Source organism: Nicotiana tabacum, chromosome 19 (genome assembly GCF_000715075.1).
Source record: "Nicotiana tabacum cultivar K326 chromosome 19, ASM71507v2, whole genome shotgun sequence".
Classification (NCBI taxonomy): domain Eukaryota; kingdom Viridiplantae; phylum Streptophyta; class Magnoliopsida; order Solanales; family Solanaceae; genus Nicotiana; species Nicotiana tabacum.
In genome coordinates, this window is record NC_134098.1 from 75471515 (window position 1) to 75488590 (window position 17076).

At 35.6% G+C, this 17076-nt stretch overlaps 1 protein-coding gene and 1 long non-coding RNA gene across 2 annotated transcripts; both read right to left on the minus strand.

Moving 5' to 3' along the window:
* Window positions 1–590: 590 nt before the first annotated feature.
* On the minus strand, window positions 591–3151 carry LOC107810774 (caffeoyl-CoA O-methyltransferase 6). The gene is given in 5 exon segments (NM_001325865.1): window positions 591–1039; window positions 1391–1522; window positions 2121–2265; window positions 2506–2585; window positions 2966–3151. Coding segments are annotated over 5 exon segments (744 nt in total). The 5' UTR covers window positions 3059–3151; the 3' UTR covers window positions 591–745.
* An 8437-nt stretch (window positions 3152–11588) lies between these two features.
* On the minus strand, window positions 11589–16379 carry LOC142173242 (uncharacterized). The gene is made up of 3 exons (XR_012702803.1): window positions 16245–16379; window positions 14369–15659; window positions 11589–11849 (listed from the first exon to the last, which is right to left on the minus strand). It is a non-coding gene; the product is annotated as an uncharacterized LOC142173242 (long non-coding RNA).
* Between the last annotated feature and the right edge of the window lie 697 nt (window positions 16380–17076).

Sequence of the window (17076 nt, forward strand, 5' to 3'; positions counted from 1 at the left end):
ATACAAAATTGGAGTAGGATAAGCACTCAAAAACAGATTATCATGCCAACTCAAGCGAAGAAAAATACAAATGAAAACATGAAAATTGTAATGGAATATATGCAATTAGAGGACTTCGGTCCAATTGGTGGGGATAAAAAAGAGAGGACTTTGTTCCAATTATTTGGGCCATTTCAAGAATTGCACTATGTAACATACCCGAATGCGGAAAGAAAACCCGTAGAAGTAATTCAGAAAATGCTTTTAAATTAGTAATTCATAATCTGCAACAGCTAGAAAACTACTTGCCTATTTCCTACTTGCCTATATTGCAAATGGTACAAAAACAGCTAGCGGCTTCGACTTTAATTTTCTGTGGGCGCTAAACAATGTATCATTTACAATGGGATTAAAATTAATAAGTAGCTCCCTAAAAGTTGTAATAATGTTCACTTTGCTACCTCAAAAACTTGTACCTATTAGATATTTCAACCTCTCTAAGCTCTCAACTTTAGGGAACTGCACTTGCCAAATCTTTCTTGAAGTATTCAAATACATTTACAAAGGATAAAATATCATTTTGTAAATAAACTTTACTCGAGCGATAATCATTTCTGTAGTACAATCTTAAGTATTTGTTACAATTTCAGTAGTACAATATTTGAAATACAAATATATAGAAATATTAATAGCGATAATCATGAGATACAAAATATTTATTCACAAATCAAAAGAAAAACAAAAGTAGTTGGATAAACAGAATAAATCAGCTGATGCGGCGGCACAGGGTAATTCCATCACCAACGGGAAGCATGCAAATCTCAATTCTTGGATCAGCTGCCAAAGCTTTGTTAAGTTCCAATACGAAGTCCCTATAGTACCTTACGTATTTCCTCATTGGAGCATCAGGTGGAGCCACCACAGAACCATTCCATAGGGTGTTGTCGTAGCCAATCACACCACCAACTTTCACTAATTCTATTATTCTCTTGTGGTAGTTGATGTAATTGTCCTTGTCAGCATCCACGAAAATGAAATCATATGTGCCATGATTATTTTTCTGATATTAAAAAAAACAATTCAAAATGAATCATTATCAAGTCTAAAGAAAATTAAACATAAAAGGTTCATTGGATTTTATGTATCAAAAAAATTGATTAGGAAATATTGAGTTTTGTCGAACCCGCAAAACACAATCAAACCTCTATAAAATTTTCCTTTGTTACGATATTTTTTGGATATTATAGTGAATTATTATTATAGAGAAAATATATTATAATATAATAGTCGGTTCGAAAAAAACTCAACCTTTAAAATGAATGAATATTATATAGGGATATTGTACGTAAGTTATGGCTTCACGTAATTGGACCCGGCATTGAACATAGAAGAGAGGATGCGTGAAACTTACATCTTCAATCATTAAATCAAGAACAGGCAAAGCAGGACCTTCTCTAAAATCAATTTTATGAGCCACGCCAGCCTTTTGGATTACGGGCAACCCGAGTTCGTAATTTTCCTTGTTAATATCCATTGCCAATATCTGCAGAATCAAACAAAAATAGCAATTAGTTCCTTAATTGTCTCTGGTTTTTCTTTTCTTCTCAAAACCGAATTTGCTCATTTAATATTCCGAATAATATATTTGAAATGGTTTTGTCGATATGTTTGGTAATGACCCATAATAGGCAAAAGTGGTGTGCACGACTTATAATAACTTGTTTTCGGTACGTGGTCGTTGAGGCGACAATATTAAGCTAGTAATTAAAATGTTACTGTAACTCGAATTATATTATATCACTAGCTCAAACTTAAGTGACACCCTAATTAATTACTGATGTTTAATTAGACATTCAGTAGTTTGAGTTAAATGCAACTTCAATTTGAGTAAAATCCTCCCCTTATTATAAGGATCGTCACATTGAAGTAGATCTGAAAATTTTCATAAGTTGAATGGGGTTGTGCCTAAAGTCAAATGTCCACTTGTCCTCGTAGACTTTTCTGCTCTTCTTTTTCGTTCTCCTCCTTATTTTTCTTCTACGTTTCTGTTTTATTTTATTTTATTGTATTGTGGGCAAGTCTTTTCAAGAGGATGCAGTATGTGAATATCTTAATTGATCATTATCCATATGAAATTTTACCTTTCCATCATCAGGAAGAGCAAGAGCAGTTGCAAGAAGGGAGTAGCCAGTGTAAACACCAATTTCCATTGTATTTTTAGCATTGATCAGCTTCAATAGCATGCTCAAGAATTGTCCTTCATCCGCCGAAGTTGTCATTAGATTCCTGTTTCCAACAAATATGCATATTCTTCAGTAACAAAAAAACATCTTTAGGAATTAACTTTTTACGTGTGCTATAATATATTATATATTATGTTGTTCGGAATGTCCGAAAACATCGATGGGTGAGTGCCTTTTTGAAGAACCTGACACGGATGCACGGATGCAATAACTGTTTTGGAGACCAAAGCACGTGTATATATATATATATATATATATATATATATATATATAATAAACTCACCATGGATGCTTAGCAGTCAATTCTCTGAGCTCTTTCATGGGTTCTGGCTCTCTTGGGTATACGCTGGTCTCAAGTATGTACTGTAACATGTAGCAACCAATGATCAGCAGCCACGAAAAATTATTACTTTGTCATAGCCAGATTCAAAATATATTCATTTTTAATATTCTTATTAAGAGTAAACTCATTTTATTTTTATAATTACGGTTCAGAATAAACATTTGTTGTGTTTAATTAGAATTTTTTAAACTATATATCTATATTTGTTTTCGAAAATACTAGTTCAGTTAAAATTATTATTCAAAAGTTCATCCGCATTCGGATTATGCAGTGAATATAATTAAGTAGAGGATGCTAAAACATCATCTACGTACTACAAACTATTTAAAATTTTGAATCTATCTCTACATGTACTGAGAAAATTTTCTTTTTTAGGAAAAGACTTAAGAAATTGTTTTACCTGGTAAAGAGCATCACTTTGCAAAAGGCTCTTGTGGCCAACCTCTTGGTGTTTGGTAACCTGATTTTCCTGTGCTGCACCGTTCTCAGCCATGTTAAATTTTTTAAGTTTTTAACTCTTGCAAATTCTGCTCTCTTTTTCTGTAGCTTTTCTCGTTTGTTTTATTTGCTTTCTCTTAATTTCCTTTCCTTTGGTTTCTGATTTTTGAAGGGAGGGAATTGAAGGAAGGGAATGGAAATATATATACTATACTCTATAAGGATAATGGATGCTAGGTGTCTGAATTAGACGGGTTGAATTTATTGACTGAACCAAGTAAGGCTTGCATGAACAGAGGCAACCCACCAACTAGACACAAAGTTGGTGAGATTCCTCCGTGGTGTGATTCTAATATAAAATGGACCCCACATGCGGGACCAATGGAAGTTGTTGCAATGGACTCTCAACCACTGAATCGCTATCACGTCTGATGGCGTCATGGAAACGTCATGAAAACTTAATTAAAGTGTCTGATGGGTAAATTATGACGCATGATTGTTTTTGTAGTTATTCTCACGTTACATATAAAATAACTACTTACTTTAGAGGGATTTGAAATCGTACCCTATATTTGTGTCACTTTTAAATTTTTATCCTATTTTTAAAAATTATTGATTTGGTATCCAGCTGACAAAAAATTCATAATAATATAACAATTACACGTTTGACAAAAGATATAAAACTTGCATCACGCATTAATCGCGTGATCTGCAACCTCATTCGTGAAAAACGATCTCCTCCTTTCCTCTAACAGTTTTATCAAAAAATCAAAAACTTGTCCAGATTTATCTTTAGAATCACACTTGAATGAAGTTGTTTCACCTTTAAGCTAAAACTCCATGCTATATATAGCATGAATTTGTTTCACATTGAAGCTAAAACTTCATGCTAATGCATGCTGAAGTTATTTATCCTGCAGTCTACAGTTTTGTCATGAGTTTTATCCGAAACTTCAGTCTAAATATGCTGAAGTTATTTAGTTCATTTGCTAAAACTTCAGACTAAACATGCTTAAGTTGTTTAGTTCATTTGCTAAAATTTCAGACTAAAACATGCTTAAGTTATTTAGTTTATTTGGTAAAATTTCAGACTAAACATGCATAAATTTTTTAGTTCATTTGCTAAACTTCAAACTAAACATGCTTAAGTTTTTTAGTTCATTTGCTAAAATTTCAGACTAAACATGCTTAAATTTTTGTTTTGCAGTATGTAATTTTCTAATGAGTTTTTGCTAATGCATGCTGAAGTTATTTAGTTCATTTGCTAAAATTTCAAACTAAACATGCTTAAGTTTTTTAGTTCATTTGCTAAAACTTCACACTAAACATGTTTAAGTTTTGTAGTTCATTTGCTAAAGTTTCAGACTAAATATGCTTAAGTTTTTTAGTTCATTTGCTAAAACTTCAGACTAAACATGCTTAAATTTTTATCTTGCAGTATGTAATTTTCTAATGAGTTTTTGCTAATGCATGCTGAAGTTATTTAGTTCATTTGCTAAAATTTCAGACTAAACATGCTTAAGTTTTTTAGTTCATTTGCTAAAACTTCACACTAAACATGCTTAAATTTTGTAGTTCATTTGCTAAAACTTCAGACTAAACATGCTTAAGTTTTTTAGTTCATTTGCTAAAACTTCAGACTAAATATGCTTAAGTTTTTGTCTTGCAGCATGTAATTTTCTAATGAGTTTTTGCTAATGCATGCTGAAGTTATTTAGTTCATTTGCTAAAATTTCATACCAAAACATGCCTAAGTTTTGTCAGGCAGTCTACAATTTTGTCATGCATTCTACAATTTTGTCATGAGTTTTATCCGAAACTTCAGTCTAAACAAGCTGAAGTTTTTTAGCTCATTTGCTAAAATTTCAGACTAAACATGCTTAAATTTTTGTCTTGCACTATGTAATTTTTTTAATTAGTTTTTTCATATGTATGCTGAAGTTATTTAGTTCATTTGCTAAAATTTCATACCAAAATATGCTTTATTAATAGTTATTTAGTTTTGCCCTGTAGTCTACAGATTTGTCAATAGTCTTTTATTAAAGAAGGGCAAAATCGTCTTTTTAAAACGCTTTTAATAAAAAAATTAGGTACGGATACAAACAAAAAAATAAAACGGGTATAAGTTAAAAAGGGCGACCAAATAAGGCATCCCATGCAATTTTTACTTACTTTAGCCCCTACTAAGCCCAAGCCCAATTCCAAAAGTTAAAGCTTGCAAGAGTATTTGAAATCAGAAGAAATAATTATTTTCTTACTTTGAACTTCTATTGTATTTTAAAAATATATATTCCTATAAGTTCTTGAAGTCTAAATGAGCCTTAGCATGTTAATCTTGTTTGACCTGTCAAATTGTTTTTTGTTTTCTAATTTTTATTTGAGAGAATTTAATAAGTGAAACGTTAAATGTTCAACTTTTAATTTGGTAATTGATTCTACTAATGGAAAAAATCTTATGATATTTATAGTGTGTTATCGTAAAGATAAGGTGATTAGACAATTTGATATCAAAAGGGACGGGCCCGATAGGCCAATATAGTGCATGTAAGTTTTTCTAATGGCACTTAAAAGTTTTTAAAATTTCATATTTGAAATTTAACTTTAAATCATTTCGATTTAATTTTTCACACTAGTTTGATTTCTAAAATTATCTTGAAATAACCTCTACCCCACAAAAATAGAGGTAAGGTCTGCATACATCCTAACTTTTTCAGACTTCACTTTATGAGATTACACTGATATGTCGTTGATGTTGTACTTCTAATTGTACACTCCTTCTCAACTTCCCTCCGAAAGAAATATATTTCGATTCAAGAAAGCTTAAATTTTATCTTATATTACTAAGTGATCATTTTGATTTATCTATATGTAACTCTAGATAAACGAAAGCTTGCACAAAAATAATCTAACATAATATTTATAATAGGCTGGTAAATGTATCTAATATTCTAATTTCTTTTCTTAAATTTTATTTACCAAGCATTTGCTACTATCACCATATAAAGACTCTTTAGAATTGAAATTACTGAACATCATTGTAAAAGATTTGCAAAATAATTTGTTATTTGTTTTACAAATTAATGATTTGATAACTTTAAAAAGACACAATGCAGTGGGTATATAGTATTAAAGCTGTAATGGGGCCCATGAGTTTATAGGAGAATTCAAACAAATGCAAAGAAAACCGAATTACCAGAGAGGTCTCAAATGTGAAAGGTAAATGGAACCCACAGGTAGAAACTCCAAGGATATTTTTGTCAATTCACCTCTTAGCCGCTTCTATAATAGTAGTAAAATAAAATAAGAAAGGTGGGAGAAGATTGGCTAGGAGTGGGACGTGAAATAGGTTGACAAAATAGAGAAGAAAAGGTAATGGTAGTTGCTGGTTGGTAAAGATAGCTGCAATACACTTCTCAATAATTTTTTGGTAAAAGAAAGCTTTAATAACTCTTTTTGAGAATATAATTGGGTTTCTAAAGAACAACTATCTAAACATATTTTTCAGTCAAAATATTTCTAAATGATTTATTTTTTTCAAAATACGTTTTCAAATACCACCCAAAATTCTCATAACATCAACCGAAAACCAAATCAAAATATTAAATAAGTGGATAATTTAAATGAAGGGACAAATATAGGTTAGTTCAGAGTTGGCGAAAGAGAAATTTGCTTGTGAAGATTCGGTCAGTGGTTGGTGGAAAAAAAAAACCTTTATAGTCAACAAAATTTTGATAGAATAACAAACAATTATGCTAAAAGTTGGTAAAATGGTGACCCCAGTGACCACCGTCCTCTTCGACTTTTCCATTCTCTCTTCTTTTAGTTCTTTCTTTTTTCCTCTATGGTGAAGCAGACAAATTAGATAAAATGGAGTCGGATAGGAACTCCACTTTGACTTTTTTTTTTTTGTACGCTTCAACCGTTATTTCTCAGAATAATTTCAGTAGGTAGGAATTTAAAGCATTATATAAGGGAAGTTTCATAATACTCATTTGTAAAATTTACTATTATGATATACTTATATTTTGAAATTACATTAAATATTCCAAAGGTATTACATTCTATACCTTCAAATCTTTCCATATATTCTGAAACATACCATAATATTCTAATTTGGAATGCAATCCAAATCGAAATATACCACAATATTTAAACTAGAAATACCAAAATATTTTAATTTGTAGTATAGTATCCAAACCAAATATTTCATATTATTTTAATGAAAAATACAATATTCAAACCAAACATATCATAATATTCTAATCTGGAATATAGTATTTAAACCAAATATACTATGGTATTATAATTTGGAATACAGTATTCAAACCAAACATACTATAGTATTCTAATTTGGCTCCCATGGAAGACAAGATGCGGGAAGCTAGGCTTAGTTGGTTCGGGCACGTGCAGGGGAGAAGTCTGGATGCCCCGGTTAGGAGGTGTGAATGGCTGACCTTGACGGGTATGAGGAGAGGTAGAGGGCGGCCTAAGAAATATTGGGGAGAGGTGATCAGGCAGGACATGGTGCGACTGCAGATTTCCAAGGACATGGCCCTTGATAGGAAGTTGTGGAGGTCGAGTATTAGGGTTGTAGGTTAGGAGATAGGAGGCTAGTTTGATAGTGTTTTGTTTTAGACTGCTAGCGGCTCCAGTTGTGTCCTTAGTACTTCATTAGGGTTGTAGGTTAGGTTGTAGAAGTTAGTCTGGAAGTATTTTGTCTTAGGATGTTAGTGGCTCTTGTTGTGTCCATATTATTCTATGGCGTTTGTATAGTACTGTATCATTTTACTACTTAGTGTTATTACTTTTCTTTCTATTTTCTGGTTATTACGTTGCTTGTGTTATCTTTCTGGACTCCTTTGTTGTTACTGCTACACTATCCCATTTCATCTTATTGTGCCGAGGGTCTATCGGAAATAACCTCTCTACTCCTCCGGAGCAGGGGTAAGGTCTGCGTACACACTACTCTCCCCATACCCCACTTGTGGAATTTCACTAGGGGGTTGTTGTTGTAATATTCAAACCAAATATTCCACAATTTTCTAATTTGAGATACATTGTTAAATCAAACATACAACAATATTGTAATTTGCAATATAGTACTCAATCCAAACATAATACAATATTCTAATTTTGAATACACATTATTTTATTTTAGAATATAGTAGGTATACAAGGTAAAATAAATTTAAAAAGTAGGTATACATGATAAAATAAATATTTTAATTTTATATGGTGTCTCCGGTGGGCATACAACGCAAATTTCCCTTTCTTAATTGGCTTTAAGTTATACATCCTAAGCTTCCTTAACTATGAGATTTAATTTGTAATATCGAAAATAAGATAGGTAACCTGCTACAACATATAAAAAGGCAGAATGGCCTAAATGACACCTATACTTGTGCCGCTTTGTCATGTCGGTCCTCCTACTTTACTTTTTTTTATCCAGACACTTTAACTTGTTCAAAATCTATATTTTAAACCTCTTTGACCGTGTGTGTATCTCACTTGCTTGACGTGGATGACACATCATATTTCACATTATTTTTTATATTTTATCTACTAAAAACAATTATTATATACCATTTTCTTAAAGAAAAAGAAAAAATAAAATCAATGCCTCTGTCTCATCTCTCTTCCCTCAAATTCACAGATTTCTTCTTCCTTGTCCATCTCATATCCCTTCTTCATTCTCATCTCCCTTCTCTGTCTCACTATTCCGTCGATGAATAGCCATTTAGGTATTTTTTTTAATTAGGCAGATTAACCAGAAGGGGGAAGGGAGAAAGAAGAAACTGGGTTGGGGTCTCCACGACTAGGAAATATGAAAATTAAATGAAAACAGAAGAAAATTAGTATTTGATAGTAGAAATGGCCACTTTTAGTAAGGGATTTTTAGGGATTGGGTTGTTTTTCTTTGTTTTTTTTTGGGGGGGGGGGGGGAGGGGAAGAAAAAGAGAAAGGGGAGGGGGAGAAAAAGAAAAAGAAGAAGAAGAAGCGTACAGGGGGGGAACGAAAAGGGAGGGGGTGTTGTTGGGGGAGGTAGTGGGGAAAAAAAGAAGAAGCGTACAGGGAGGGACGAAAAGGGAGGGGGCAGTGGGTTTCGAAGAAGAAGAAGAAGAAGCGTACAGGAGGGGGGGGGGTTACGAAAATGGAGGAACATTTTGTTTTTTTGGTTTTTTACTTATGTATTTTCATTCTTATTTTAATGATTTTTTTTCTTCTTATTCTAATTATTTCTGGTTCAAAATGTTCATATTCACGCTCATTATCCGCGTGAATTACACTCACTTTGTCCAGCTCAACCATTATTTTTCCACATGTGCTTGGTCAACGGTCAGAAGGATTTAAAATATAGATTTTGAACAAGTTAAAGTGTGTGGATGAAAAAAAGTGAATTAGGAGGATCGACATAACAAAGTGGCACAAGTATAAGTGTCATTTAGGCCATTCTGCCCATATTAAAATGATATGATATATAAAATTTTCTTGCACAAGTGGTGCATAAAACTTAAACTCTAACTAATTTACCAAGTCAGTTTATAATGTTTAGTCTATGTTGTAAGTTCACCAAGTACTAACTCAGTTTATAATGTTTAGTCTATGTGTAAGTTCACCAAGTACTAAATTGTTAAAAGAATGAACGCAAAAATTTATATTCTCTTTCCTACCAAGTTTCTCTCATATTGTTGTTCTAATAAGTTAGTTGAAACTTGATAAGCTGGAATTAATAGAATCATTACGAAATGGGCTGAAGTATTCAAGATGAGTGCGTTGTACCAACTACCAAGTGGAAAAAAGAAATAATAAATAAAATTATTGAAGTACAGAAAACATGCCTAAGCGCACTACTTAGGATTATAGTGAGATAAATATCCTTTCACCTTAATTAGAAATTTTGATTTCGTAATAGGAATGAATTATTTTTTAATAGGGAGGAGCCGCTTCTCTCTCTGGCCTTACGCGCCGAGCCATAAAGCGGACCACAAAGAATGCTTGAGCTTGAAGAGGCGTGCTGTGTTTGTTCCTTTTTATTTTCTTCCCTTTCTTGCTCTTTTATTTTTTTTAATTTTTAATTTTATTTTTACCTCTCTTTATTTTTTTTATAACTTTTTATCAAGTGAGGAAATGTTCATTCCTAGATATAGCCATTTGCTAATCAAATTGTTTGACTTTGAACTTTGTTTCCTTTTTCTACCAACTTAAATAATTTTTGGGACATAACAAAAGAGGTTCTCTCTTTTCTGGAGTACCCAAATTAATGATTATAATTTTTTTTAAATTCTAAAAATGTTAGTACTAAATAATGTATATTTGATGTGCAATTATCGAGTGTCATTTCAAAAATAGTTTTAGAGTTTGATGTTGTGTTAAGATTATAATGATGATAGGTATTTAAAATTTATCGTATTTATTTAAATGTGCATTTACCAATTTGACTTTTCATACTATATATGCTATAACTTTTTTGCTCTATTTGAATAAAGTAAACTGAGAGAATGAATTATCTTTTATTCTTATTTGCCATTGATAAATTCTAGGAGAAAATATTTGTAGAGCCACTTCTTTGGAATCCCTGTCCTCTGCATCTGTCTACCTATATCCAAACCTTATTTTCTGATTTATACGTGTTTTACCAACTTGTTTGGAGGGTTGCTATTTGTTGTATAGTATCGTATTGTTACTTTAAATATAATATTTGTTTTGAATGTTACTTAAATTTTATTATATTGTATTATTAAATCCATCATTACGTAACAACGAAAAATATCACTTTATGGAATACGATTTGGTGTGGTCGCATCATTACCTTATTTTTTTCTCTCATCATGCCCTTTCATATTATTAAATAATTCTATTTTATCATTTATCTTACCTTTTTATATAATAATTCTATCATGTATTATATTTTTCTTTATAATATTACAAGTTTATTCTTAATATAATTGGTGCATGACATAGTACAATACAATACGATACGATACGATACATTATAAACGATACATAATAACTATCCAAACAAGCTATTAATAAAACAATAAGTTTGATAATAATAATTCTAAACTATATATTTCATATTTCAAAGTCCTAAACATTAAGAAGTTTAATCATGAAAAGGTATTATAATTAAGTTTCATAGTTCAAATAAGGAAATAATTTATACAAGGTAATTTTTTGTGAATTTTAAAGTTCTAATTATTAGAAATTCTTACCGAGTTCAAATAAGGAAAGATTTAACAATAAAATATTTTAGTTGAATTTAAAGTAATAAATATTTGGAAAATAAGTTAATTACTATTTTGGCCAATGTGAATCCTATTTTTAAAGGGTAAAAAAGACGAACGATATTTTACTACGTGTTTCGTACATTTAATATAGTATAGATAGATAGATTAGTTTTTCATTTTAAAATGAAACAAAAGAGAATTGACCTAACAATCTACGTTATAGCACTTCATCTCTTTTAATGTCACGATCCAAAATCTAACCATGGTCGTAATGACGCCTACCGTGTTACAAGGCAAGCCTATTTCTAAAAATATTACTACTAAATTGATTATACGAATTTAATAAAATATTTCCAACATTTGAATTTTTCATAAACTAAATCAACTCTAAATATAATTATAGAAAATACGGAAACGAGCCCCAAACATCGGGGTGTCACTAAGTCATGAGCATCTAGATAACCAAACTAATACAACTAGTGTCTAAGTATCAATACAAGACATAAAGAAATATATAGAAGGAGAGACAAGGCCCTGCGGACGCTGGTAGCTACCTCGTAGTCTCCGGTACTCGATTCTCCCGGACTCAACGACCTCCGTAATCAAACACACCTGAATCTGCATATGAAGTGCAGGGTGTAGCATGAGTACAACCGAGTCCGTAGTAATAGAAATAACAAAGGAACTGAGTAGTAGTGATGAGCTAAGCAAAATAGTCCAATTATTTATTTTCACAATTTACAATAAACATGAATAAACAGGTAAATTCCATAAAAACTAACAAATACCACAAAGAAATTAACAGGTAAATGCGGTAACAGCAAAAGTAAATGCAACCTCACAGCAATGTCACTCCATCACTCAGCACTCGGCACTCAATACACTCAACACTCAATAGGTGCCTGCGCTCATTGGGTGTGTGTACAGACTCCGAAGGGGCTCCCAAAGCCCAAGAGCTAAGCACGAACAACTCACATGCTGCATGGACAACTCACGTGCCATAATATCAATCCTTGGATCCGCACGGTCAACTCATGTGCTACGCGGACAACTCACGCGCTATGGTATCAATACCTGGATCCGCACAGACAACTCACGTACAGTACGGACAACTCACTTGCCTCAATCAAATACCTCACAACAGGCCCTCGGCCTCACTCAGTCATGTACCTCTCTAGCCTCACCATCATCAACAAATAAGGGAAACACAACTCACGTCAAGTATCACAGCATATCAGCAAAATAATAGGGACTGAGGTAAAGATGTATAATAATATCTATGACTGAGTGCAAATAATGTAAGCATGAACAAATCCTAAGCATGATTTCTAACATGAAGGCAAACAAGTTCAACAATAAATAAACACATAACCACAGATAATAGCTATTAGGCCTCACAGCCTCACAGGACGGACCAAGTCTCAATCCCTCACGGTGCACAGCCACACGCACGTCACCTAGCGTGGGTATCACTTCTAAACAATCATGTGATTTCAAATCTCCAGGTTTATACCCTCAAAGCCAGAGTTAAAACTGTTACTTACTTTAACAGCGTAAAATCCTACTCCGGGATGCCCTCGTCTCTAGACTCAGTCTCCAAAAGCTTCGAATCTAACCAAAATCAGAATACTACTATTAACATAGGCTAAAGAATCAAATTCCACAATAAAAACTGCATAAATAGGCCAAAAATCTGAAATCGGCCCCCGGACCCACGTCTCGAAACCAGTAAAAAATGGCAGAATAACAACCCTCGTCCTCACCAGAGTCTAACCATATATAATTCGTCAAAATCGAACTCCGTTTGGTTCCTCAAATCCTCACTTAAAACTCTCTAAAACTCAAACCCTAACTCCCTCAATTTCACCCTAAACCCCTACTAATTTCATGGCTAATCAGTGAAAAAACATCATAAATGCATGTAAATATACCCAAGAAACTTACCTCACTGATGTCTCGTGATTCTCCCTTGAAAAACACTACCCTAGCTCAAAATCGCGTTCAACAATGGAGGGAAAAAGGGCAAAAATTCGCGAAGTGTGATATATATAGGTTCTACCTAGGGGTTCCACACCTGCGATCCTATATGCTCATCTGTGCTTCCGCATCTGCGGTCCCAGGTGCGCACCTGCGCATTCCACGTAACCGACCAGGCTTCGCACCTGCGAGCTCGCATCTGCGGTCCTAGGTGCGTATATGCGAAAGTCACTTAAACGCCAAGCTTCGCACCTACGGCTGCCCCTTCGCACCTGCGGGCTCGCAGGTGCGATCCTCTCTTCCGCACTTGTGCCCAATGCTAGCCTCCATTTTACGCATCCGCGACATGCCATCTGCACCTGCGATCATCGCACCTGCGGCTCCCCATCCGCATGTGCGGCCACACCAGTAGCCTTACACCAGTAGCTTCCAACTGCATTTCCCAACTTCCAAACTTCTCCTTAACCATCCGAAATCCTCTCGAGCCCCTCGGGACCTCAACCAATAATTTCCACAAGTCATATATCACTACCCGAGCTTAATCGAACCTCTGGAACACCCAAAACAATATTAAAACACCAAATCAACCCTGGATTTAAGCTTAGGAACATCTAAACTTCAAAAATTCACCAACGACGCCGAAACCTATCAAACCACGCCCGAATGACCTCAAAATTTGCACACACGTCACAAATAACACTACGAACCTACTCCAACTTCCGGAATTCTAGTCTGACCCCGATACCTAATTTTTTCACTACCAACCAAAATCGCCAAATTTCTAACTTTTGTCAATTCAAGCCTAATTCTACCACGGACCTCCAATTTATATTCCGGACACACTCCTAAATCTAAAATCATCCAACGACGCTAATCGAATCATAAAAATCCACATCCGAATTGGTTTACTCATAAGTCAACTTCCGGTTGACTTTTATAACTTAGCTTTCTACTAAGAGACTAAGTGTCTCATTTCACTCCAAAACTACTCTGAACCCAAACCTACCAACTCGATACAACTCAACATAACTGAACAACATATAAATAAGCAAAAATGGGGAAAATGGGGCTATAACTCTCGGAACGACCGACTGGGTCATTACATCTTCCCCCTCTTAAACAAACATCTGTCCTCGAATGAGTCTAACAGAAGAACATACCTGAAATTACAGCATCTGAAGCAATAGCATCTGGCCTGGATGGGAGGGCATAGAAACGGGCCTGACCACCCCCTGATCTGCCCCCCCCTCGGGCGGCCCATAGCTGACTGGGCTCCGCCCCTAGCTGGTTGAACTCCACCTCTAGCTGGCTGGGCGGGTGGTGGAGGAACTGGTGCTGGTGCCGTCGGCTGAGTACTCCATTGTGGAGTCCCACCCAACAACCTAGGGCAATATCTCGCAATGTGACCAAAATCTTCGCACTCGAAACAACCTCTCCTCTGACGAAATTGCTGCTCCTGGTGCCCAAAAGAATTATCCGATGATACCTGAGCGGGCGGGGCATAATGAGAACCCTGCGCTGGCAATGCACTGAATGATGACTGACTCTGCTGAAACTGACCTCCCTGAGGAGCACCACTGAAACCACTCTGACCACGAGGCCTCTTAGCCTCCTGTCAGCCCTATCCTGACCTCGAACCATCTCAATCTGTCGAGCAATGTAGATAACCTCATCAAATGTAGCCCCAGATACTCTCTCCCTGGTCATAAGCAATCGAAGCTGAAAATCGAGCCCATCTATAAACCTCATGATCCTCTCTCGATCTGTGGGAACCAACCAGACCGCATGACGAGCTAACTCGGAGAACCGCATCTCATACTGTGTAACAAACATCTCACCCTGGCGAAGCTGCTCAAACTGCCTGCGCAACTCCTCTCTGTGGGACTCAGGTACAAACTTCTCCAGAAAGAGAATGGAGAACTGCTGCCAAATAAAGGGTGTTGCGCCAATAGGCCTACGCCTCTCGTAAGTCTCCCACTATCTGAGTGCAGCCCCAGAAAACTGAAAGGTAGTGAATGAGACCTTACAAGTCTCTAGAATACCAGCAGTACGGAGTATCCTCTGACACCTGTCCAAGAAGTCCTGAGCATCCTCTCTCTCTGTGCCACTGAAAGGTGGCGGCTGGAGTCTCCCAAACCTCTCCAACCTACGCTGATCATCCTCAAGCATAGCAGGAACCACATAATCCTATGTAGCTGCAACTGGTTGGGCTGGTGGTGCCTCCAGTGTCTGAAGTCCCTGAACAACCTTCTCGGGTGTGCGAGCGACGGGAGTCTGAGTGCCTCCCCCGGCCTGAGAAGTGGCTGCGATCGTCGACATAGAGACCGCCTGAGCAAAGCCGGTACACGCTGTCATAATCTGAGCCAGGGCCTCCTGAAGGCCTAGAATAACAATAGGCACAGGTGGTGCCTGAGCTGGTCCCGCCGGAACCTCTACCTCCGGGACCTGGTCCTGAAAGGCAGTAGCGGAGCCAGGATTTACACAAAGGGGTGTCAAAATCTAAAGAAGAAGCCAAGAAAAATGATTCTACTAGTGACAGCAAAACAATATTATATTATTACAATCGTACTCGACGGGGTTTCATTTCTTGAAATGTTTTTACAATATCATCATTAGAAATAGTACTAAATACATCTTTTTCTACGTAAGACACCAAGCAACCACTTAAAAGTTCATCATTCATTCGATTACGCATGTCGTCCTTGATAAACTTCATTGCCGAAAAAAGTAATATTTTCTATAAAATATCACAATTCACAGTTATAACAACTGTCAAGTTTGTCAAGATTTCCAGACTTTTGGTACATGAATTTTCACTTAAAGGTAAAAAAACACTTAAAAATCCAAGATGCTCACACGAATTAAAAGCAGCCTTATGAATGTAAATAAGAAATTCAAAGGAACTACACAAAGTGACCACAAAGTCAATGATAAATGTAAATGTGAAATTCAAAGGAATTACACAAACTGACCACAAAGTCGATCCAATCCACCTTAATAAAGTACCAATGATTTGCAAAGAGTAAAGGAACTTACCGTGGCTGCCATGACAGGCGAATATCGAACATCGATTTGCAAAGAGGACCAACGACAGCGAGTCGGCGACAACAATGGGCACACACAACGCACTTAGCAATTTTGAGAATGGGAGCACTAACTTTTGAAATTAGGGATTTCTTTAATCCCAATTTCGTTTGTTAGTTTAAAAAAGAGTACTTACAGCTAATAAAACGATGTCGTTTGAAGTTTGTTTAAATTTTTTTTAAAAAACTAAACTGTAAAATAGAAATTATGTTGCAATCGGGAATGGAACTTGCGTCCTTCAACAACTTTTGACACCCCTTGACCGTTGCGCTGAGAGGTTGTCTTGTGTCAAGGGTTGTCAACTAATTGTATATATTCTATTTTTAAAAAAATAAACCTATCTATGCAATTTCCCAGCGAAGGGGTGTCAGTTGACACCCCTCGGGGAACCTCTACCTCCGGGACCTGGTCCTGAGCGGGGACAACTGGGGGATCTGTAGGTGCTGCCCCAGCTGCTGCGCTGGCGATGACTCCGCCCCTACCATGGCCTCTATCGTGGCCTCGACCTCGGCGGTTGTCCCTCTTGACCGGTAGCACGAGTCCTCACCATCCATGAGAGAATGAATAACAGATGTTTAGTTACTAGAACACACAAAACGCACGACAAGAATCCAAGAATGTAAAATTTTTCTAAAGGTTCTGCAGCCTCTCGAAGATAAGTACAGACGTCTCTGTACCGATCCGCAAGACTCTACTAAACCCGCTCATGACTCGTGAGACTTATGTAACCCAAGCTCTGATACCAACTTGTCACGACCTAAAATCTAACCATAGTCGTGATGGC